Source organism: Triturus cristatus, chromosome 1_2 (assembly GCF_964204655.1).
Source record: "Triturus cristatus chromosome 1_2, aTriCri1.1, whole genome shotgun sequence".
Classification (NCBI taxonomy): domain Eukaryota; kingdom Metazoa; phylum Chordata; class Amphibia; order Caudata; family Salamandridae; genus Triturus; species Triturus cristatus.
This window is the reverse complement of record NC_140580.1, coordinates 1,010,011,006-1,010,027,714: the sequence shown is the minus strand read 5'-3', so window position 1 is coordinate 1,010,027,714 and position 16,709 is coordinate 1,010,011,006. Positions and strand designations below refer to the sequence as shown.

General features: G+C 49.7%; 1 protein-coding gene across 4 annotated transcripts in view; it reads right to left on the bottom strand.

Moving 5' to 3' along the window:
* LOC146868589 (uncharacterized) overlaps positions 1 to 16,709 on the bottom strand; it is a 1,503,661-nt gene that overhangs the window by 387,558 nt on the left and 1,099,394 nt on the right. For all 4 annotated transcript variants that reach the window (XM_085611695.1, XM_085611716.1, XM_085611705.1 and 1 more), the window contains one exon: positions 9,468 to 9,521. In XM_085611695.1, the coding sequence (XP_085467821.1) occupies positions 9,468 to 9,521 (54 nt within the window). The remainder of the gene's footprint in view (positions 1 to 9,467; positions 9,522 to 16,709) is intronic.

Here is a 16,709-nt window from a genome sequence, read left to right as displayed (position 1 = left end):
TCCTCATTTGCCAGGATATTATGCTTCACGGGGCCTGTAATGGTTCAGTTGCAAACTTCTCCGGTCATTTGAAAGGGTCACCAGCTGCGGTGATTAATCCAGTGTTCAGGCTGCTCTCAAACAGGAGTCACTTGATGCTGAATGATCAAGGTTGTTGCGGGATGCTTCCAGGCATCGCATATCTTGTCACTGTAAGTTCCAAGGTTACTTGTTGTATGCAAATATTGTTTCCATCGACCCACACCGTCAGGGAGGTGCCATTATGGCCTTCGTTGAATGTTTCCTTTATATGGTTTGATACTCTAAGCAAAATGAAAGCCATGCTTTTACAGAAAGATGTGTCCTTAACCTCAGCCAGAGAGACTTTTGTTCTCCAGGTTGCAAGGTCCTCAGCTGAGATACAGGCACATGTACGAACTACTTGCCCTTTCCATTTCGGAGAAATGGTACAGCGTATCTTTAACATGTCTGATACGAAGGGTATAGTACACCTATTTAAGACCATAGGTTTTGGACTGTTAAGCACTTTTCAAACAGTCTTTGGAGTGATTCCAGTCTTTATACACTCCGTATTTGGAAGCATTATTGGAGGGTTCCCGCTAATCCTGCTACTGGAAGTGGTAATCCTGGTTTTAATTTTTCCGCACCGTAATAGACATCCCAGTCACCAAAGAGATGGAAAAAACATTCTTCAAGCGCCATATCTGTGATCGCATGATACTCCATCTGGGCATACCTCACCTTCGGGAGCTAAGCGAGTCTTGGTTCCTATCATTCCGACCAGTCTAGATTGACTGTTTTGCCTGTTCTCCGCTTCTTGTTTTGTGGACAAGAATGCGTGTTGGACCTCTGTCTAACACTTCCATCGGTTGCGCCACTGGACGTGGATGTATTACTGGACCTGTTAAAGGTCCATGTACTGCAGTGTCCCAGCGTATTCCCATGTTGATGTCAGCATTCTTAGAGCCACCACGGGATGTATTAGCTCCTGTTGGATCGGATACCGGCTCTGCTATAGGCACACAGGCTCTGGATATTTCAAAGGCTTCCTCAGCATCGGCTGTGCGAACTGAAGATCATCTTTGCTCGATTGATCTGATCTGTGAGGTGTTACAGGGACCGTCGTCTGCGATGGCAAGCAACAGTGATGTGCGTCCCCCACACAGGACATATAAACATTTGGCTCTCCGTTCGCTGGGAAGAATTCCCCCTTTTTCCAAAACAACGAAAATTGGAATTTAAAATAAATAAATTGTCTATTACTTTTCTCTTGCTTAGCACCATGGCTTTCAGACACTCTCAGTTGCTTGAACCATATATATATATGAACATATTTTAATGGACCTTTAGAGCTTTTAACATATATAAAGGACTTTTTTTTAGCATTTTTATTAACTTTTTAGAAAATATTTTTAAATGTTTTTTTTTGCTTAAATTAAAAGGACATTTCCTTTTTTTAGTATGTTGTCCGGTCGGATGAGGAGTGGGTGTTATGATTCGTAAATGTACCCTAATTTAGGCTTAGTTGATCACCCAAACTTTTACCTATATTTCTCCTGCCATTACACTACATAACGGTTTTTGGTATTGACCTTTTACCTAGTTAAGGTGCTGCATAAATGTTGTGTGGTTTTCTCCGAAAACTAGCCTAATTTATTATGCATGAGGATTCTCGGAATAGCAGAAGGACTAACATCTTCTGCATTATAACTGTGTATAAGGGTCATCCCTCTCGTCATTCTCGACCGACATGATACAGCAAGGTAGAACCCCTGAGTGTACCTTTTTGAGTATATAAACACCATATCTTTGCTGAGGCAGGCAGAGGAGAAAGACTCCCATGCAAGCAGACACTCCAGCTCGCAATGGTCTGACATCCCTCGCGCGGTGTCCATCTCCAGACCAAGACGGGGTCCCCCAGTCTCTCACTTCAGGTAACGGGGTTGGCTTCATCCTAGGGAGAATCTTGGCTTTACACCTACATACATGCTAAGTACACATAGGTACATGTAGTTAGGGTTGCATCGTAGGAAAATGCATTATTATTGTCATGTATTTATATACCTGCCTGTATTCATTGTTTTGGCACTATGGTAGGAATCTACCATCTGCTTACTCTATTGGAGCTTATAATCATTTATTTCTGTTTCTGTCTTATGGTTGTTTCAGCACACCTATTTTACACTAGAATGACGCTGGTTCAATAAATGCTCATTGAAAACATCCCCACCGTTTATTCTGTGTATCTCTCTCTGAGACAAAGTGAGCACGAGTGACTGAGCGAGAAGTACTGACTGTTTACACGATCCCTGATGGGACAGGGTTGTCATGTTCAATAGTTGCCAAGAACTATTCTCTCCTTGGAAAGCGGAGTTTACAGTGGCACTGTGAGCTAGCTGGTGTAACAGGCTAACATACCCGGTGGGGGTGTCAATCCCACAGTGTATGTTGTCTAAAAGCGCAGATCCTATATAGATTTATAGGAACTACACAACAATATACCAACCCAGCCTCCTTCAGTCAGTCGCACCGAAATCCAGGACAGCAGCTGAAGAACAAGTTACTTACCTTCGGTAACGATCTATCTGTAAGAAACATTAGTTAGTTAGATTTCTCACTTTAGTTTCCTCACCTTAGAATATCCCCAGGCGTCAGGCTGGATCCGGAAAGATTTTTCGTCAGCAATACCCTTGCGCGTCGCTAGGCGTCGTCTACGGCTCCGCGTCCGTCGTCGGCGTCGTGCGCCAGGATGACGTCGTCGGAGTACTTAGACGCCGACCTCGCGCGCTGACGTCTGTTCTTGTACACAGCTTTCCGTGCCAGGAACGCAGAGCCATGCAAGAGACCGACACTGGTGCCAAAAAAAAAGTCTAGGGCCCTGAAACGGATAACCTCAACCCTAGATATCGGTTCGCAGAACGGGGAGGATGGGTGGGTCGGTGAGAGACCTAACTAACTAATGTTCCTTACAGATATATCGTTACCGAAAGTAAGTAACTTGTTCATCTGAAAGAAACACGTTAGTTAGATTCCTCACCTTAGAATAGATACCCCAGCAATACCAATCCCGGTGGTGGGTCTGCGAACCAAGATCACACCAGAAAGTCCTGGAGAACAGAACGGCCAAAGAAGCCGTCTCTCCGGACTTGGCTGTCCAGGCAATGTGTTTGGCAAACGTGTGCAGCGAGGCCCACGTTGCTGCCTGACAGATGTCCTGCAAAGGGACTCCCCGTCCCAGGGTAGTTGACGCCGCTGTGGCCCGAGTGGAATGGGCCCTCAGCCCTACAGGAGGTTCCTTTTTAGCTAAGGAGTAACAAGCTTTGATACACAAAATGACTCACCGAGAGATGGTTCGTTTGTGCACCGCCCGCCCCTTCTTAGTGCCCACGTAGCCAACAAAGAGTTGGTCGTCCATCCGGAACTGCATGGTGTGGTCCAAATTAAAGGACAGCGCCCATTTAGGGTCCAGGCGGTGGAGCCTCTCTTCCTCTTTTGAAGGATGCGGAGGCGAAAAGAAGGTGGGCAACGTAACAGACTGCCCGATGTGAAAAACAGTCACCACCTTAGGGAGAAAGGAAGGACGAGTCCTGAGAACAACCTTGTCCGGATGGACAGAAAGAAAAGGAGGCTTTGAAGAGAGAGCCTGGAGCTCACTCAACCTTCTAGCAGAGGTGATGGCCACCAGGAAAGCAGTCTTTAGGGTCAACAGACGAAGAGGACAATTATGAAGTGGCTCAAAGGGGGCACACATCAGATACGTCAATACAAGATTCAAATCCCACTGTGGCATTACGAAAGGGACAGGAGGAAACATGTGAGTAATGCCCTTAAAGAAGCGAGAAACAACAGGGGATTTGAAAAGAGAAGGCTGATCAGGAAGCCGTAGGAAAGCAGAGATAGCTGAAAGAGAACCTTTAAGAGTGCCCAGAGCAGAGCCCTGCTGGGCCATGGAAAGAAGAAAGAGGAGAACCTCAGAAAGAGGGGCGGAAAGGGGATCCACACCCTTTGCTGTGCACCATGCCACAAATGTGTTCCACCTGCAGGCGTATACCGATTTTATGGAGGGACGCCTGGCTGCCAGAATAACATCACAGACTTCAGGAGGCAAGTCAAATGGCATCAACTGTCGCTGCTCAATCTCCACACATGGAGGTGGAGGCTGGACAAGTTCGGGTGGAGGACCGTTCCCTGCTGCTGCGACAGAAGGTCCTCCTGAAGAGGCAGTCGTATCGGGGGATCGATCGACAGACTGAGTAGCTCGGGATACCAGTACCTTCTTGCCCAATCTGGAGCCACCAAGATGACTTGGGCCCGGTCACGCCTGATCTTCTTCAGCACTCTGGGCAGAAGTGGTATAAGCGGAAAGGTGTACAACAGACCGCAACTCCACTCACGACGAAAGGCGTCCCCGAGCGAGTGCCGCCTTGGAAACTCCAACGCGCAGAACTGATGACATTGCGCGTTCTCTTCGGTGGCGAATAGATCTAACCAAGGCTCTCCCCACTGCCGAAAGAGGCCTTGCGCCACGTCCGAGTTTAGATGCCATTAGTGATCCATCATGCACCGGTGGCTGAGTTCGTCTGCTCTGGCGTTCAGAGAGCCCGCCAGATGTTGAACCACCAGGGTGATGCCCTGATGTTCCAGCCATGTCCAGAGGTGCAGAGCCTCCTGACAAAGGGTCCACGACCCCACCCGCCCTGTTTGTTGCAATACCACATGGCGGTGGTGTTGTCCGTGAACACCTGCACTACACTTCCCCAGACAGAGGGAAGGAATGCCTTCAGTGCAAGTCGGATCGCTCTCAGCTCCAAAAGGTTGATATGGAGCCGAGACTCCGCCGGAGACAAGAGTCCTCTTCTCTCCGCCTCTACCATGTGGGCTCCCCATCCCAGGAGGGACGCATCTGTCACTACTACGTGCTCGGGTTGGGGTAGGGAGAGGGATCTGCCACTGACCCAATCGCGGTCCGTGAGCCACCACTGCAACTGTCTTGCAGTGCCCTCCGAGATCAAGACATGGTCGGACAGGTTGCCTCGATGCTGGGCCCACTGAAACTTCAGGTCCCACTGCAGAGCCCGCATTCGCCATCTGGCGTGATGCAGGAGGCCATCAGACCCAGAAGCCGCAGCACCAACCTGACCGAAACCCGGGATAGAGGCCGAAAGATGGGAATCAGAGCCTGAATATCCCGGACACGCTGTTCCGGAGGATAAGCCCGGAACTGCGCAGAGTCCAGAACCGCTCCGATGAAGAGGAGCGTCTGGGAGGGACTCAGATGCGACTTCGGCACATTGATGGAGAACCCCAGCAAATGCAGGAGGTCGGCCGTAGTCTGGAGGTGGGAGACGACTTGCTGGGGCGAGCTCGCCTTCAACAACCAGTCGTCGAGATAGGGGAAGACTGGAACCCCCGATCTGCGCAGATGAGCTGCGACCACCGCCATCACTTTCGTGAACACCCGAGGGGCACTGGTGAGGCCGAAGGGGAGCACGGTAAACTGAAAATGCTCCTGGCCCACCGTGAACCGCAGGTAACGCCGGTGGGCCAGCAGGACGGGGATGTGGAAATAAGCGTCCTGCAAGTCCAACGCTACCATCCAATCTGCAGGGTCTAGGGCAGCCAGAACCTGAGCTAAGGTGAGCATCTTAAACCTCTCCTTCCGGAGGAAGGCGTTGACGCTCCTGAGGTCCAAGATAGGGCCCTTCTTGGGAACCAGAAAATGGTGGGAATAACAACCACGGCCTACTTCTGGACCAGGAATGCGCTCAATGGCCCCCTTGGCCAAGAGGGCTGCAACTTCCTCCTGTAGAAGATTCAAGTGATCCCACGACATGCGGTGGTACTGCGGTGGCATGGCTGGAGGGGTCGTCTCGAAGGGGAGGGAGTAGCCCCTTCGGACGATTTGCAGCACCCACCTGTCCGACGTGATGGAACGCCAGTGGAGCAGGTGATGGCGAACTCTGCCTCCCACTAGCGTGGAATGGGCCTGAAAGCACGGACTAGGAGGGCTTTGAGGCGGATGCTGCTGGGGTGGATATGGATGGACTGGCACGTTGACCACCTGTACCGCATCGGCGGAATCCACGTCCGCGTGGAGATCGGTTCTGCGGCCTGTGGCTAGGTGGACGTGAGGGGGCGCCCCTTCCTTGGCCACGAAAGAGGCGAAAAGCGGAAGTTTGCGGGCACGGGGCCGAGAGGCCCAAGGACTTGGCCGTAGCCCTGGAGTCCTTAAAGCGCACCAGTGCACTGTCCGCTTTGTTGCCAAAGAGGCGACTGCCATCAAAGGGCATGTCCATGAGGGTGCTCTGGACATCCCCGGAAAAACTCGTGGACCGCAGCCAGGCGTGACGACGAAGCGCCACCATGGTTGACATTGCCCTGCCTAGCGAGTCCGTCGTGTCCAACCCACATCAGCTGGCATACCGCGCTGCATCCCGCCCCTCGGCAAGAGCCTAGGTGAGCCGTGTCCAGGCCTCCCCGGACACTGGGGCAGCACGTCCTCCACCGTATCCCACAGGGAGTGGGAGTAACGGTCCAAGAGACAAGCGGTGTTAACAGACCGCAGACCCAAACTAAGGTAGGAGAACAGCTTCTTACCAAACTGTTCTAGTCTCTTGGATTCCCGATCCGGGGGAGCGGACGGGAAGGAGGTCTGAGAAGTAGAGGCCTGGATAACCAGGCTCTCGGGCGTGGGGTGATGGGACAGAAAACTGGGGTCGCCCGGTGCAGGGCGGTGGCGCCGGGCCACGTTCCGGTCCACAGGAGGTACTGTGGAGGGCTTGGACCAGGTGCCCTTCAGAACGTCCATCAGTGCTTCGCTAAACGGCAGCAGAGGCTCCGAGGAGCTTGCTGACGGTTGGAGCACTTCAGTGAGGAGGTTAGTCCTCACGGCCACAGTAGGTAGCTCCAGCCCTAGCTCCAGCCCCAGGGCTACGGCCGCCTTACGCAGCGCCACAGAAAAGGTAGCACCTTCCTCCGAAGCCACGGTCGGAGGCGAGATGAAGCCAGTGTCAGGGGAGGTGTCAAGGCCACTGGCATCCCCCAGCTCGTCTGCCCAGTCCCTGGCAGGCCAGAGGGTCATCAGACCCCTCCCAGTCGTCACCGTCATCCGATTCCTGGTAGACAGGTGGAATGATCGGAGCCGGGCGGAAGATGAAATGGTCACCCATCGGCGTCGGGTGCGGCGCCAGACAGCGCCGCACCGGCACCGGACCGGGACTGAACCGGGGAACGGCGTTGTCTGAAGGCGGCGCCAGGGGTGGCACCGGAGTCTGCGCCAGCGGAGAGGCCGTGAGGTCGACCGGCACACACTGAGATCCAGGCCTGGATCCCGCGGGGACCTGCGGCATCGGGACCGGAGTCATCGACGGCGCCGAGGCCAGAGCCGCCGGCTCACTAGGCCTCCCAGTCGAGCCCGCGGGGCCCGAAGCCGCGCCGGCAGGCGTCGACGGTGGAGCCAGGCCCGTCATGGCCGAGAGGAAGGCACGGATTTCCTCCAGAGTCGCGTCAGTCACAGGGACCGGCGGGTATGGGGACGGACGCGGCTCCTGCGGCTCCGACGGAGCTGCGAGGGTGGTACCACCCGGACCCTCATCCGAGTCGCGCGACTGGCGAGGGGAGCCCGAAGAGTTATGTCGCCTCTTGGACTTCTTACTATGCTTCGACTTACCCAAAGACTTGGAACCCGACGAGTAGTGGTAATGGCTGCGGCTCCGCGACTGGTCCCTTGACCTCCTCCTCGACCGGGACCGTGAACGGCGCGGAGCCGACTGCCGGAGCTCGAGGAGCTTGCGGGACCACTCCCGCCTAGCCTTCGAAGTCAAGGACCGGCAGTCGAGGCACGACTCGGCATCATGGTCGGCCCCAAGACAGTAAAGGCACCGGTGGTGGTGGTCCGTAACCGACATCAGTCATGACAGGAGTCACAAGGTTTGAAACCAGGCATCCTACCGGCACCAGAGTCGAGTCGCCGAAATTAGACCAAAAGAGTCCAAAAAGTTTAATCAAAAATTGACTAAAAGGGTATGCTCTTCCCGGATCGGCACTGTCTGGCGCGGAAAAAAGAAGAACTGACGTCAGTGCGCGTGGGCAGCGTCTAGGTACTCCGACGACGTCATCCCGGCGCACGACGACGGACGCGGAGCTGCAGACGATGTCTAGCAACGCGCAAGGTTATTGCTGACGAAAAATCTTTCCTGATCCAGCCTGACGCCTGGGGATATTCTAAGGTGAGGAATCTAAGGTGAGGAATCTAACTAACGTGTTTCTTTCAGATACATCCATCATAGCCTGAATATCCTGAAACCACCATTTGGGAGGATAAGCCCAAAACTGCATTGTGTCCAGAACAGCTCAGATTGATAGTGAACACCAGAGAGTGCAGGAAGTCCGCCGTAGTCTGGAGGTGGGAGACAATTGCTTGGGACGAGCCCGCCTTCAACAGCCAGTCATTGAGATAGGGTAAGACAGGCACCCATGATCTACTTCTGGTGAGGACACCCTCTCTATGGCTTCCTAGGCCAGAGAGCCGCCACTTCCAGTAAAAGTAAGGAGATAGTCCTCCATCAGCCTGTCGCAAGTAGGTGGCATGGATAGAGGAGTAGTCATGAAGGGGAGGGAGCAGCCCCTTCGGACAATCTGGAGAATTGATGTTATTATCAACCTCCAGTGGTGCAGGTGATAGTGTATCTTGCCTTCCATTGGGTGCCCATGATGGTCAGAGTGATACTAAAGAGGTTTGGAGGCTGCGGCAGCCAGAGGGTGGTAGACTGGCCCGACCTCTGGCAACCTGAACCATTTGGGTCTGTGGGTACGGTGTCCTCAGCCATGCAGGAGCTGGGAAGCTTGCGCGGCGGCTGGGCAGGTAGGGTCCAGGAAGCCTGATGATGAAGCATGCCACATTTTGCTGTGGGTGAGGGCCTTTCAGTTCCCAGAGATAATACTGCACATGGAAAAGTAACACAACTATAAGCAGCCAGAACTTTTTGATCTGTGATTGGTAATTTTGGGAGGAAGAAGGTCCAGGTAAATGACCTCTAACCCGCCCATTGTGTAAAAGGTTAGAAATGGCACTCCATAGGACAAGGGCACTGTGGCATGCTAAAGTAAATATAAGGCATTGGCAATCATGTAGTCCTTAAAGTAAAGACATGCTTGCTGTAAGATCTGTGACAGATGGCTCAAGCAGGCAGAAGCAACAATGCCACCGCTGTGTTTCTATTCTAGTCATCAAAATCCTGCAGAAAAATTAAACTTATGCTTGGGCATGCAGATGAGGAGAAAACATTCTGAACGCACTACCTGTGACTCATTTAGTCATCATGGCTAGGACGTTCTGCAGTTCCCTAGGCATGGGAATAGAGGAACTGGATGTAGGAAAACAGGGGTCTCTACAATGTCAAAAAGATGCCCACAAGTACAAATGACACAACCTCTTCCTTATGTTGCAAAACTATTTCAGCACATACCTTTTCTCCTTTCTGACCATCTCGGCCTCCTGAACCCGTTTCACCAGCATGTCCCTGTAGGAAGAGAGAAGTGCCAGAAACATTTAATGACACCGGCCATGAGCATATCTGATTGAAAAGTGAAAGGTTGCATTTTAGAGTGGTCCAGTTCCCTCCCCATGCAATTCTCTGCCCTCAGTTAATATATAAATGACATGGCTAGTTTAAAATACAATCACAGCTGAAAAAGATATCAAAGTTTGCCACTGGCGATGTGTAAGATCCCATGTAAACAGTATACTCAAACTGTGAACCCTGGTGGAAATTACTGCTCATGCAACAGGACTCATTTGCTGGCAGAATGGGTTTTAGAGATATACTGCTATGGAAAACAATTGAGTTGGATCTGACGATTGGTCAGTTTCTGATCTTTAATGGTTTCAGATGGCAGTCTTAATTAACTAGTAGAATTCCCTTTATTTATCTGCATGTCATACTCTAATGGATAAGACACCCATATCAGAAATCAGTGGAAATCCTTTTTAGTTGTTCAGCCTAGATGTCTACAAAGGGATATCTCTTTTGTTCTTATGTGACTGCTTCTTCAAAGTCTCAACATGTGGGTACTAAAGAATATGTATAATAGAATTTACAGAGCAGTCAAAGAAGTGAAAGAAAGCTTCAAGAAAACCAGCTGTTTTGAACCGTTTTGCCAAATTGAACACCTGTGCTCAAAGTATCACTCATAGGGAAAAGTTTCCAGGTGGTTGGGTAAACACTGGTGATCACAGGTTTAAAGCGATAAGAGGGCTATAACCCACTTTCCTAGTCGTTGTTATGGCGCCTTGTTAAGCTGAAAATATTTCACATCTATACCCATGAAGATGTGTCATTCCATCCCCTAAACCCCATTTCTAGGCCTGTGCCTATGCTGCACAACCCAAGCTCTGAGAGCTGCATTTCTGGTGGCCACTGTCTTACAAGGGTTGATATTTAGAACACATTACACTTTCCATGGTGATGCTGGCCAAAATAAAAAGAAAACTTCAAAGATGGTTGAATGAGCTATGAAAACTGCCTTAACTTATGCAAGATTAAAAAATTTCCATAGTGACATCCGTCACATAAAAAAGATTTAGAGGATTTCAAAGATGGTGAAATGACCAATGCAGCAATGCCATCTAGCCACTGAATGGAGAAAATTATTCTGTTCAATATTTGATTTTCCCTTTCACTATGTCACATGTTGAGTTTTCCAATGCAGAGAACTTGTTATAGAGAGCTATTCTAATTTTGACTTGTACTCACCTGCCCTATCAATAGTTTACCATAAAAGTATTGTATTATAAAATGTGAAGCGTTATCCAGGGAAGGCCTGGGGAAATAATCTGTGAAGCTGCTTGAAAGTATCTCTAATAGATACAAGTCTTAAATTAGAGAGTGACATGCTTAGAAACAATCAATTACACTCTGAACCCCGTTGGAAATGAAAATTTAACACAATCAAAGCAGAATAAAGTGGGTTGGGTGAAACACGATCATTGTAGACAATTAACAACTTTAAAGAAAACCTGTTCTCCCAAGTGCATTCAGTGTAGATGTTTAAGGATTCTTTAAAATAAATCTAAGTACTATCCTGATCGATATAAAGGTCTGAGATGACCGGATTGATGAAACATGTACAGAAATAAACAACAGAACTGTCCCTGATAAAAACTGCCTGTTGTCCTGAGGCAGAACGAACAAGATATTCACTGACTTTTGCTGAGTTAATGAAGAACCAGAATTTTTTCTCCAAGAGAATAATTTAAGATCATATACAGGTAAAGGATTGGCAGGGAGCTTTGTTAGTCTAGTTGGAATGACATTGAGGGCTTTATTTACAAACCTGAGGTTGGTCTGCAGGTCTGCTTCCATAGCGGAAGGGTGGTGCGCAACATTTGGAATGTCACTCCATGTTTGGGGGTCATGTAATCTGCTCCCATGTCTTTCCCATCACGACTCCTCCCTCTTTCCACTCACAGGGATTCCAGGCCCTTGCCTTCATCAGCCACATTGACTTTGTGACACCAAATCCCAATTGCCACCGCTCTACTTTGGAAGCATAGACCTCTACAGAGGCTGTGGGAAAATTATATGAGACTGATAACCACCAGGTTTTAGGTAATGCACCAGCCCTTACAGCAGTCATTTAACACACTAGAGCTACTAAGACAACATGTTACTTACCTCCGGTAATGCTCTTTCCAGTAGAGACTCTATCTAACACCAGATTCCTCACCGATCCTCTCATCGTCCATAAGATCCCAAGGTTAAGAATCTGCCCACTGGCAAAAACCAATTTTTTGTTGAGGCTCTTTGCCTGGGAGTGTGAACAGCCATGAAAAGGTACAGCGAGTAGGAGTGGCCCTTATGTAAGCTTCACATGTCATTTCTCGAGAGGAATGACATTAGCATAAAGCTGCATGCCGCAAGCTACGAGTGTGCACAGGTACTGCTGAAATGTTTCCAGATCCAGTCTAATGCCTGGGTAATATCTGAAAGGTGAGGAATCTGTAGTCAGATGGAGTTTCTACCAGAAAGACTGTTACTGAAGGTAAGTAACTTGTTCTTCTGATAGAGATTTATCACCTATTCTACAGATAACAACGCAGTACCTATTTGGAGGCATGCCTGTGGATGGGTTCAAACCAAAAATTCCTGTAGGACCGATCGGGGTGATATGCCCCTCTAACTCAACCTGGCTATCCAGGCAGCAGTGCCAAATGAACGCAGAGAGTGACGTTCATATACCTCACAAATGTCCAGGACAGGAACTTGGCATGCCAACACAGTGATAGCAGCTTTGACTCTGGTGGAATGATCTTGCAGCCCTTTTGGAGGCTGCTTTTTGGCCAATGCATAGAAGATCTTAATGCAGAGGATGATCCAGCGGGAAATTATCTTTCCCTGCACGGGCTTGCCTTTTTTCGGTCAGGCAAACCTCCTAAAGAGCTCATCATCTGCCAGGTGTTCTCTGGTATAAACAGTTTAAAAGCTCAGTGCCATTTTGGGGTCCAAATGATGGAGTCTCTCCTCCTCCTTAGAGGGGTAAGGAGGAGCAAAGAACACCGGTAAGTTCATATTTTGACCAATGTGGAATGGTATCATAATATTTGGCAAAAGATGGAGATTGCAAAGGCCCAGGTGCAGGGCCCTGCTCCATTGCTCGGGTAGCTTGATCGGAGGACAGATACTCATGTCCAAGAGCTCTGAATACCATCCTGCCCTGCTTGTTCTAATACTACATGGTCGTGATGTACCCGTCCACCTGGCATTCAATGATTCTGACTGGGGCTTTCTCCACCAGGCCGATTCCTTGGTAGTTCAACCATTTTCAGAGGGGCAAAGCCTCCTGACACAAGGTCCCTGACCCCATCCTGCGCTATTTGTTGCAGTACCACATGGCAGAGGTGTTGTCCATGAGCACCTGTACCAACCTCCCCTTGATGGAAGGAAGGGAGGCTTTCAACGCCAAGTGGATGGCTTTCAGCTCCAGAAGGCTGATCTGAAGCAGAGATGCCACTGGAGACCAGAGGCCACTGATCTCCACCTCTAAAAGGTAGCTTCCCCAACTTATCAGTGATACATCCGTCACCACTGTCACCTCTTGGTGGGGTAAGGAGAGGGCCTGCCTCTCACCCAATTGCAGTTTAGTAGCCACCACTGCAGATTATTTGCAGTCTATGTCAAAAACTGTTTATGGTTGTTCCCCTTTATTTTGAGTCTACTGAGATTTCAGATCCTACTGCAATGCCTGTATATACAACCTGGCTTGCTCGAGGAGGTCATCAGTCCCAGCAGTCTCAAAAGTTGACCTGACTGGAATCAAGAATTTAGGCTGAAAAATCAGGATCATAGCCTGAATGTCCTGGACTTTATTACCGGGGGAAAAGCACAAAACCGAACCATGTGCAGAAAGGCTTAGATGAAGGGGATCATCTTAGAAGTCGGGTGTTACTTTCACATCTTAACAGAGAGCCCCAAAGATGACTGGAGGTTCACCATTGTGACGAAGTTTTCGTCGAAGTAAGGGAAGGCTAAGACCCCTGACCTCAGAGGGTGTGCTGCTACCACTGCGATCACTTTCGTGAACATCCGAGCGACACTCATGAGACCAACAAGGAACTCAGCAAACGAACAATGCTCCTGTCACACCAAGAACTGCAGGTACGCTGCTGGGCAGGTTTATGAAAATAGGCGTCCTGTAGATTAAATGCCACCATACGGTCTCCAGGGTCGAGGGCAGATCAGACCTGGGCAAGGGTGAAGGCGTTGAGGGGGGTGCAAGTTTAAGCCCCCTGTCGTTCTTCGGCGCTAGAAAGTAGCAGGAGTAAGAGCATCGACCCATTTCTGGCGCATGCCCCCTCTCAATAGCCCCTTTGGCAAAAAGGCTTGCACTTCCTGCCATAAGACGGATAGGTAGACCTCCATTAGGAATTCTGGTGATGGGGAAAGGTGCGTCAGAGTGGCCATGAAAAGTAGGGCGTGCTCACTCCGGACAATTTGCGAGACCCGCCTGCTTGATATTATGGCCCATCAGCCCTGTACAAATCGTGGAATCCTGCCACCAATGGGGGGGCTATGCTCCACTAAGAACATGCTAAAGGGGATGTAAGGTGAATGTTGGTGAAGGAGGTACGGTCAGTGGGTTAGCTGGCATGGTGTCCCTGACAGCGAGCCTATGGATGCCATGGCCTCGGTCATGAAAGGGCTCTTGGTATTGGGCACCTCTGCAGAAACCACAAAAGGAATGGTAGGGCTGATGTGGCTGGTGAGGTGGGGCAGATAAGCTGAGGGGGCACGCTGTGACCCTGCTCACTTTAACACACTCCATAGTGGAATGTGCCTTGTCCCAAAGGGGTGAGTTTCATCAATGGGGCATGACTACATGGGACAACTGGACATCACTTGAAAAACCTGTCGAACACAGCAAAGCATAGTGACAAATGGCAACACTAGTGCCAATGGCTTTGGCAGTGTTGCACCTGTCCTGCATGGCTTGAGTTAGGTGAGGGAGAAGGTCTTCTGGGACACTGGGGAGGACTTGTGTCACTGAATCCGAGAGAGCTTGGGAATAGCGGTCCAGCAGGCAACTGCCATTGAATGATCTGAGGGCCAAACTAGGTATCCGCTCTCTTGAACACCCTATATGGGAGAGTAGTTGGAAAAGTATCTGGGTTCATCGACTGGTGGAAGCCTACAACACCAAATTCTCATGAGATGGGTAATGAGAAAAAAATGTAGGGCTGGCAGAGGTGGGTCGGTGGCGCTGCACAATTTCATACTCATGATCAGAATCCATTCCAAACAATGAATGTATGGTATGTAATCTGCCTTGAGGAGGAGGGATGCTAATGGGTCCATAGGAGAAGGCGGCAGTACAGCAGAAACCAATTGCGGCCTTGGTCGAGGTAAAAGCGGCGCCAATCGATTACTGCTGCTGCTACACTGGGAACGGTGGTAAGTGACTTGTTCTTCTGATGGATACTTCTAACTGCAGATACCTCACCTTTAGAATCTACACCAAAGCAGTACGTCCCAAAGGCAGAGGGTCTGTTTAGTGGACTAAGACCAAATTATTCTGCAGGCCTGAGTGGGCAGCAAAATGTCCTTTACATTGGATCTGGCTGTTAAGGTTGTAGGGGTTCATGAATTTGCACACCGATGTCCACCTCCAGCCTGGCAGATGTCAAGGACAGGCACTTAGATCCCTTAGCCCTGGTGGGATGGACTCTCAGTTCTTCCAGAGGCTGCTTTTTAGCCACTGCGCGATAGATCTTAATGCCGAGGACTAGTCACCTCTACAGAGTCTTCTGCACCGCTTTCCCTTTTTTCACCCGGGAACCCCACAAAAAGTTGGTTGCCCACCTGATGGACCTTGGTAAGACTGATGTAAAAGCTTAAAGTTCTTTTGGGGACCAATGTATAGAGCCTCTCCTCTTTTGAGTGTTGAGGAAGGGCAAAGAAAGCTGGGAGAGGGATGTTTTGTTAACAACAAGGAGAGACAAAGGGGCTTTTTAAAGGTCCAGCATACGTGCCCTAATACTAGTAACAAAGAAGGAGTATGCAGTTCCTAAAGAGGCTAAAAGTGACTGAAGAACTAAGTGCATATGACTGGCTTACCCAGAAGGAGGATGGGGAATTCCTCCTTTCGGATTTAGTGCCCTCACACACCCAGCCCGCTGGGTGTCATGCTTCATCATTGGGCATGCTCCTCGTCGGGTCGGCGCTGCAATACCCGACGGGCACCCTCAGTGGGGGCTCTTTAGCGGAGATCTTTTATCCTTGCCGCATGGTGAGTGTGTGTGAGGGGACCTAAAGTGGAGAAGTGTAGTGTTGTGGTTACTAAAAAGGACCAGGTGAGATAAAACAGGAAAAGGGAGGATCAGGGCAACTAATTTAATAATCCTGTCTCCCACCCTAATTAAAAGGAGTGATGGTGACTGTCTATAGTGATGTTATAGGCAGTTGCTCTGAGCTTCATGTGGTCAACATGTTTCTTGCCTAGGTTGTCTCAAAGAGGATCAGGCGGCAATTCTTCAGGACCAAAAAATGAACGTTGGAATCTACACTAAGTGGCTGGTAATGAGGTGCGATAACCTAGATATTACCAGTCTGTTGGCACCAGTGGTGTGTGGTGTCCGTAGGTGCGGTAGCCAATCTAAATATTATTCAAGACTGGCACCATTGGTTGGCGGCATCGAATGGGCACGTTTAGTCAACGTGGTTCAGAAACTCACGCCCACTCGGTATGCCGTTTCCGGTAAGGTGATGTTTTGACCAACGTTGAAAGAAGGTACAACTTTGGCAAAGAGGCCGCCCAAGTCCTCAGCACCAGTTGGTCTGGAAAAAAGGTGGTGTAGAGTAGATGCACCAACAGTGCCTGAAGTTAAGTCATGTGATGAACTGATGTGATCATGAGGAAGACAGTCTATAAGGTCAGGGAACACAAGAAGCAGCTGTGCATCGGCTCGAAAGCCATACACCTGAGAAATGTCAACACCTGGTTAATTCCCCACTGTGGCATCACAAATGGTGTGAGGTGAAACATGGGTCAAACCTATAATAAACTGCATCACAACAAGTGATTTAAGCACGGACAGGTCATTCAGTTAATGTAAAAAGGATGAAAGGGCCAACAAATAACTTTTATTTGTGCCCTACACACGGCTTTACTGGGCCAAAGAAAAAATAGACAAGAGAACATCCAACAGTATGAGT